Source organism: Hippoglossus hippoglossus, chromosome 24 (genome assembly GCF_009819705.1).
Source record: "Hippoglossus hippoglossus isolate fHipHip1 chromosome 24, fHipHip1.pri, whole genome shotgun sequence".
Classification (NCBI taxonomy): Eukaryota; Metazoa; Chordata; class Actinopteri; order Pleuronectiformes; family Pleuronectidae; genus Hippoglossus; species Hippoglossus hippoglossus.
This window is the reverse complement of record NC_047174.1, coordinates 1,676,279-1,685,000: the sequence shown is the minus strand read 5'-3', so window position 1 is coordinate 1,685,000 and position 8,722 is coordinate 1,676,279. Positions and strand designations below refer to the sequence as shown.

Here is an 8,722-nt window from a genome sequence, read left to right as displayed (position 1 = left end):
CTCTTCCTACGATCCTTCTACAGGAGGGAAGGCTGTCGAGCCTCTTCTCCAGCTCACATCTTCTCTTCCCATCCAACTCTTCGAGAGGAGCACCAAGGTGCAGCTTCCAGCTCATCTCACCAAGGAAACCTCCTCGTACTCCAAGCTCTACCAACCCTTCAAGCAGCGACTCGATGTCCTGCTGGAAAACTTCAGCCAGCAACTGAGCTGCACAGCTCAACAGAATCACTAAGGCGGGAGCCACACAAACCAGCCGACGACTTCACAGGACTGCGAACTGCACAGCAACTCTTTTTCCCCTTTCCACGGACGGGTAACACAACTGGGCTTAATAATTATACTAGGCTAAGCAAGACTGTTTATTCGATTCTGTGTGATGTTTATAAGTTTGATTTGTGGTGTTGTGATATTGTGGTTACAAGTTGTTGAGAAAGTTAATGTTAGTTATGCTCTTCAGTCCTTCTGTGCATGCATCTAGCAACTTTCTCTAATTTGGCACACACACAGACACACGCATAACTCTTCACCTACTTAGCTCGGACCCCCGTGTTGGGATCGAGCCCAGGACAAAGGAGAGGCCTACAACACATTTGAGAAGCCTGACTAGAGTTCGTCTCTAACATGAGGCCAAAACCCCCAGAATGCTTTTGGGGCCTCCATGTTTTTTTAACCGCCGCCCGAGTTCAAACTCGGGCCTTCCATTGGCTAAGAGCCCCTGGAGGGAGGCCGGACATTTCTCAGGTAATAAATACAGAGAACCCCCTCAATTCATTGCTTTTTCCCGTGCGCTGAAGACAGGACCAGAACCTCTCCCAGTTCCTCCAGATGATCCAGACACTTAAAGGGAGCAACCAATCCAAACGTTTGTATTTTGATTTTTACCTTAAGTTCATTCCCTTTTATTTTTGTGAACTTCCCTTTTTTACCTGAGCTTTATTTTTTAAACAACCGCGGCAAAGTCTTTCACTCGCCGGCCGAGTTCCCCAGACTTTTTCCGGATCCACAACTACAGCTGCTCCTCAGCTGTTCATACCTGCAGAAGGGCACGTGAATTCGCCACAAAGAGCAAGAACCATTCGCCACGAAGGGCAGGACACATTCGCCCAGGAGAACGAGACGAATTCTCTCCTATCCGGCCCAGCTCAATCCCCGCTGCCACCGCGCGAATCAGCTGTTCTAGAGGCCACGAACACAATTCACTTGTCTTCCCGGAACGGGCCGCTCGCGCATCAACGAACCGTGGACTAGCAACAAGTAAGAGGCTTATGTCTGGGCAGAGACTAGTTTAAACATTAGCGTTATTATTTGAGTGTATATTTCTGTAGGACCGCCGAGTCCCTTTGTTTTGTGCCAGCGTGTCATGACGAATCTGCGTTTCCGGCCACATCGCGGCACCGTTTAACGTTAGACCAATTTTGCGGAGATTTTAACCCACTAAAAGATCGGTACACGGCTGGACGGGTCTTAGTTCGTCTGCTTGGGTACCGAGTGGTAAAGTGTTTGAGATCTCCTCTGATCACTCTTTGCATGTTTCCTTTTCTCTCTCTCTCTTTTCTCCTAAACCCGCCTGCACACACGTTCCGACCTGCATCCACATAATTCACGTGTTATACCTGTCCGGGGACTTAGAGAGTGCGATCGCATCTCGACGCCATTCGGCACTTTGAACCACGAGATAGACAAAAGCATCCCTTTGTTCTCCATTTCCTGTTGGTCAAACAACGCGGTTAGACCGCCATCTTGAATTCGATCCTACGTCAAATCACGTGGTTAGACCTCCATCTTGAATTCAGTAACACGACACCACGCGGTTAGACCGCCATCTTAAATTCAGTAATACAACGTCATCCCCCGTGACTTTGTACGCCATCTTGACTCCCCCTTTTCTCTCTCTCACACACACACACACACACACACACACACACACACACACACACACACACACACACACATAGGTATTACATGTGTGTTATAAATCGTGTTAAGTGCTAGTGTTGTGATCTTTGATATAGTGGATTCTTGTTAGGATAATAGTCATTAATTAACATTGATGTTATTATCTTTAATAAATTCTATTGTATTTAAAGTACTGGTATTTTGTGATTATTTGTGCATATGTATGACTACAGCTGGAACATGATAGCCAGTGTTTGAACTTAAACCTTCACTGTTCATTTTACAATCATTAATAGTAAATATTGAGATTTTATGAGACTGATCTTTACAGATTGATTGTTGGTCCCTGATACCAGGGTGGTGCCCCGTCTTTGATAAATTATAATTACAAATTGTATTATTCTTAATTGATAATTTTATTGTTTCTCATTAATTATTTCATTATTCTTAATTGATAACTTTATTGTTTTTAATTAATAATTTTATTATTTTAATAAATATTTATTATTATTTTAATAATCATATTTTATGATTATTAATAATTAGCCAACATCAAGTCTACCTACCATTGCACAACACCCGCTACATGTCGTAAGGATTCCAATAGGGGGGGAAGGGTGTTATCTTCAAAGTGGCCAGCCGCCATTTTGAAAGCACGCTGACTCACACAGACACACACACATGTAGACTCACATGCCTATCTTTGTTTAGTAATTACACCGTTAGTAATTTGTGTTTTTATACTTTATTATATTCATAATAAATGTTTTTCTTTCACAAATGTTTTTTCATTAATGTTGCATAAGTGAATTTTGCCAACCTCTACACTGTCAAGAACTCCATATCCTTCAACTTAGCTAACTATCTATATGGTAATTTTGGTTATAGTTATTAATTTAATTGTTAATCAGAGTTCCAAATTTGTAGTTAGTACTTTTATGAGACTTAATCAATAAATTGGCTATCTTTTCCCTTCCTTTGAAGGGTGGTGCCCCGAGGTAACTTTAATCAATTAAAGTTATTATTTAATATTAATAATAAAATATTTATATTTTATATTTTATTTTGATAACCAAATTTATTGAATGCAGAGAGGCACACCATTTCATGGTATCACGTTTGATGCATTATTGCACAACATAAATCAACATCATTTAAAAAGTCACTCAACTCAAACCTGGAAGTATCAACCTGCAGTATCTACATCACAGCATAAAACACTAACATGTCTATAACAGCCGGCTCATTAAGCTAAACGTACGATATCTATATGAAGATATACCATCTTATGATTATTATTATTACTTAAACATTGCAGCAGTAACTTAACGTACAGCTCCCCCTTCTGGCACTCTGGGCAAAACGTTTTTTACAACACATTGGTTCATATACAATCATTCATATCATATCATCATACATTACATTTCCTTACATTTCATTTAGCTGACGCTTTTATCCAAAGCGACTTAGAATAAGTGCATCAACCATGAGGAACAAACCCAGAACAAGAAGAATCAAGAAAGTACAATTTTCTTACAAATAACACGTCACCATTGTAATGTATAAGAATAACAGCTGGATCAGAAGAACATGAAGATACAGTATAAAATATTCCAGCTTTTGGACGACAAACTTCAAGAATCAATAAAATGGCTGAAAACTGGTTAAATCCAGTCCACACGATAAAAGTGACTTTTTATATCAAACTTTACAGACTGTCGGGCCTTGGCAGTGGTTTAAACTAAATCACAGTTTCATCTGGGAATGTTCCCACCTTTGTTTCTTTTCTATCTAATGAGAATCACATTATTACGAGTGACTTTGTTTTCACAGCAGAAAGTTGTAACAAATGATTCCTAATATAAATATATCGATGTCAAATGTAAATCTACTATTGTATGATTGTGACGTTGGCATAGAGGCTGCTGGGATCAGCTGAGGGTCCAGTAGAAGAGGAGGGAGCTTCCACAGTGCTGAAGGCCACTGCATCATCACCACCCTGGATCTGTAGGATATACAATCAATCAATCAATCAATCAATCAATCAATCAATCAGTCAATCAGTCAATCAATCAATCAATCAGTCAATCAATCAATCCATCAATCAATCAATCAATCAATCAATCATCTGTATAGCACCTTTCATCAGGTTAGTGTAGTTCAATGTGCTTCACAGAACACAACAAATACAAATGTTGATAAGGAAGTATGATAAAAATGGATTTAAACAAAGACAGAATAGGATGTATTACACCGCAGGTCAGGATGTAGCACGGTTACCATAGTGACAGAGAGACAACACAATGCAAATAATTATTAAAAAGTAAAATGACCTAATGCAGTGCTAACAAAACCATCACAGCATAACAACATGTATCAAAACACAAAGAAACATCCATAACTTTAACTTTCACATTAAAACTTTAGAACTTATGATGACATCATTATTTCATGGCGTTATTACAAGATATATAAAAACTTGGCGGAGGTATAAACTCTATAAGTGACATTTTAGTTTCATCTGTGAATGTTCTCACCTTGTTTCTTCTCCATCTGATGAGAATCACAACCATTATTACGATTGTGGCAAAACCCACAACCAGACGAATGTACCACCACCAATCTGTCAACAGAATGACAAGAGCTTTAGTTTTCTGTTCAGTCCAACTTCCTGTATCTACACATGTTGTTAACATTAAATCCATCAACACGCAGCAGCACAGAGATGAATGAGAGGTGCAGTGAATATTCAGTACCTGTTGTCATCTCATTGTTTCCTGGAGCTGGTTTCTTCTTTCCTTCTTAAGAAAAATAAATGTATTAACAAACTGAATTCATTGGATCAGGAGCAGTTCATCGTGTTCTGTGTTTTCTCACCTGATGACGGAGGAATGAAGGCAAACTTTTCCTCTTTGTCACGATCCTTCACTTTACATGTTAATGAGCTATAGTTCTTCATCTTGTCAACAAAATGGGATTTTTTGAAGCTCACATTGGCCGAGCAGGAAGACTGTGATGTCTTCAGTTCAGTGTTGTTTTCAGTCACATCTATATTCATATACAGCCACTTCACTGTGAGTTCACACCTTCCATATGGCGACACAGAGCAGCTCAACGTCACCTCATCAGTTCTCTTCTGCTCAGTCACTGGTGATGATCGAGATATTGTGAGAGAAAGATAACATGAGTGAAACTATGTCCATCAGAATGATCAGAATTATCATAATGTTTTTATGAAGAGACTCTTTTACTCACCGTTGACAACAGAGATAAAAAACACATGATGGTCATATGGTTGTGTTGTCAGGTCAAACTGTCTGCAGTCGTATCGACCAGCATCTTCAGCTGTGACCTCCCTAATAACCAGAGAACAGTTTGCAGCAAGACGTAGTCTGTCTGGTTTAGATTTGGAAATCAGAGATGTGTTGAGCTGCCTGTTTACAAACAGTTTTACTGATCTAGTCCTCTTTGAATCACTGAAGAACCAGGAAGTAGCTCCACAGTTCACATGATCATCTCTCACATTGTCACAAGGCAAAGTGACTTCAGCTCCAGCTCTGACGATGATGATGGAGGAATCTTGGGCAGCGAGCACTGTGGAGGAAATGAGAGAGAGACAGCAACAATTAAACTAAACCAAGAAAAAGACTCATATTTTCATACACTTCTGAATGTGAGGATTCTTTTAGACATAACTTTGTAAATTAAGACCAAATGGAGCATGACTGACAAGATAAACCTGAAAAACATCGACTACAGTTATCTCCCTGCATTTGAATGCCTCAGCCAACCAGTCCAGTTCCAGTCTACGTACATTTGTTTCCAGACTCATGAGGTCACTCTGACACTTGATCACTGAAATCTAATCTGTTAAGTTTTCATTCGAGGAGACAACTGGTCAGAATTTGAAGAAATTCAGACTTGAGACGTGCGAGAGGCCAAAAACCTGAAACCTTGACCTTTAACCACCGAATCCAACCAGTTAAACCGTGAGTTAATGGGAACATTGGTGTCAAACTGGAAAGGATTCTCTCAATAACATGTTCATGAGGGAAAGAGGGTTTTGTGAGGTCACAGTGAACTTGACCTTTGACCTCCAAAATCAACTCAGTTAATTTTTGTGTCCAAGAGAACGTTTGTACCAACTTTACACAGATTCCCTGGAGGTGTCACGGAGATATCGCGTTCACAAGGCAAAACATGTGCTTTGTAAAGTCACAGCGATCTTGACCTTGGACGACCAAAGTCTAATCAGTTCATCCTTGTGTTAAACTGAATGTTTGTCCCACATTTGAAGGAATTCCCCTCAAAGTGTTCCTGAAGGTCGTTGGCTCAGAGGCATAACAAAGCAACTACATGTTGCAGCACACTGGCCTTCATCAGGGGACAAAGTAGAAGTAAAGCAAAGGAAGAACGAGACTGAAGAAGTGACATCATCAGCTCATTATCACAGTAGACGGAGCAGGTGACTCAAACTAGAGCAAATAACCACAATTAGACAGAGAGCAATACACAGCAGATTAAAATAAGAGGAATGATCCAGTACACAAATATACACAACTACAATATCAGAGTACTCATAAATATCAGTCCCCTGAATGTGCCAGACTTGTGCCACAACACATCAGTGAAACTCTTCACTTTTAAAAGCAAACACAGACAATCTGGTATTATTCTTATTATTCACACTGATAAAGTTTTGTAAGTGTATTTATTCTTACCTGTAAACGGAATCAGCACCAGTAGCAGATGTAAAGACATTTTAATCCGTTTGATTTCATCCATTCTTCTTCTTTCTCTTTTCTGCTTCTCGGTTCTTAGTAAAAAGTGCAATGTGGCGTTGACTTCCTGTTGATCACTTCCCCTCAGTGACCCGTCTCCTCTGTCGTCATGTGCTAGTTGCATGTAGAGAAAATATCCATCAGCACCGACTTTCCCCCGTCGACCAGAGACTGTGTGAATATTTTACGATGAACTAATGTGCAGCAGGCGACTTTTAGATTTAGACACTTGTCACTCATTCACATGAGTGATGCAAATATCAGTAGATTCAGTCCAAATAAAGGACGACACACGTCACCTCTGGAGCAACTTCACATCTGGACTTTTATATTTTACAGGTGGTCGAGCTTGAATTTCTGTCACATGTTTTTTTCCTGTGTTAAAAAAACAATAAAAAATTGCAAACTTATCTTGAAGTTACTGAATTAATGTAACTTATTCAGGTTCATATTCAAACACATGGAGAGCCAAGAGCTATTTAATCATTTGTTCAGGTCACATGTGCATGGAGGATTTTTCTGTAATAAGATTTATTAACATTATTGACTTGGGCTTCAAAATGTTAACGTGAATCAAATGTGATTCTGTGGTTTCCAGCTGTGGATTGAACTTAGTTTGCCTGAGGACCAATAAAGTAAATGAATAAGTAACCGTCCGTCATGTCTCAGAGTCGTTGTCACATATGGTCACATCTTTAACTTCACTGTGTCTGAAACTATATGAACACATCCTTCAGTGTGACGAGCATCACGGTTTCTTCAGTAGAAACGAGAAGCTGCACCCACTTCCTACTCATTGATTAAGAAAGAGAGAAAGAAATGAAGAAAGAAATGTATCCAGTCTTTATAATGAAATCTGTTGTTAACACACAAACAAAGATACAACAAAATCAGCATTAAACTCAACAAGAATCTGACCTTGGGTCTGGTTATAAAGTAAATAATACTTTGGAGTACTGCATGGGGTACTTGAAATTTTTTTTTTTAATGTTAGATAATTATTAGTTCTATAAAAATATAAATGTAAGTTCAATAAACCACATTTCATAGTAAATATTCCTATTTTCAATGTTATCGTTTCCCAAGTTACGTTCATGACGACGTTTGTTCACTGTGATGAAGCCAGTTTCAGTTCTGAACAACGAAATCAACAAACATGGATTCGTGGTTGAAACGTAGCAGCAACGCAGCTGAAAACAAGGAGAAGGAAGTGAACAAGAAAGTGAAAACAGAGCCAACACAATGTCGCCAGTATCATGAAGAATATGTTTTAATGGGATTTACTTCGACGAGCTGCAATCCGCCCAAAGCATTGTGCATTTTCTGTGAGGAAAAGTTAGCAAACAGTTGCATGAAGCCAGCGCAGCTGCAGCGACATCTCAGCACAAAACATCAGTGTCATGTCGGTAAGACACCAGAGTACAGTCTGACTTCATAGTTTCACAAGAAACGATGTGAAAAGTCTCCACAACATCAGCCAAAGCACTGGAGGCTTCTCATGCTGAAGCCAAAAGGCCTTTCACCACAGCTGAGGACCTGCTACTTCCAGCCGCTGCTGTACTGACGAGACGATGCTGGACACAAACACAGCAGATCAGTTCTAAACTGGGCCTTTGTCAAATGACACCGTTGCTGCAGAATAGAAACGATGGGAACAGACATTGTTGATGAAGTTGTGTAAAAACTTGCTGAAGCATTTTCACTGCAGCTGGATGAATGGACAGACGTCAGTGGAAAGACACAGCTTATTGCTTTGGTGAGATACATTGATACTGATGCTGTGTTGCACTTGGCTGAAAACATATTTCAAAGGGGGAACATTGTTGAAAAGAGTTTGAGAACCAGTGCTGTAGGTCACTGCATCACCTTCACCACCATCTTTAACTGGGACCTGAGAAGGAAGAAGGAAACAGCATCTCGAGGTAAATTACAGACACAAGGAGTCAGTTTGTTCACTTTGACAATTTAAAAGTCTGTTACAGACACTTTAAGGACGGAAATAAACCGACTTTTGATTTCATTGTCCCACAGACTCAGTCCTCTCA

The 8,722-nt window shown here is 39.7% G+C and overlaps 1 protein-coding gene across 1 annotated transcript in view; it reads right to left on the bottom strand.

Annotated features, from left to right (window-relative positions):
* The window catches only part of LOC117758390, a 19,265-nt gene extending 12,545 nt beyond the window's left edge, over positions 1-6,720 (bottom strand). The window contains exon 1 of the mRNA XM_034580029.1: positions 6,618-6,720. Within this exon, the coding sequence (XP_034435920.1) occupies positions 6,618-6,681 (64 nt within the window). The 5' untranslated portion in view covers positions 6,682-6,720. The remainder of the gene's footprint in view (positions 1-6,617) is intronic.
* Between the last annotated feature and the right edge of the window lie 2,002 nt (positions 6,721-8,722).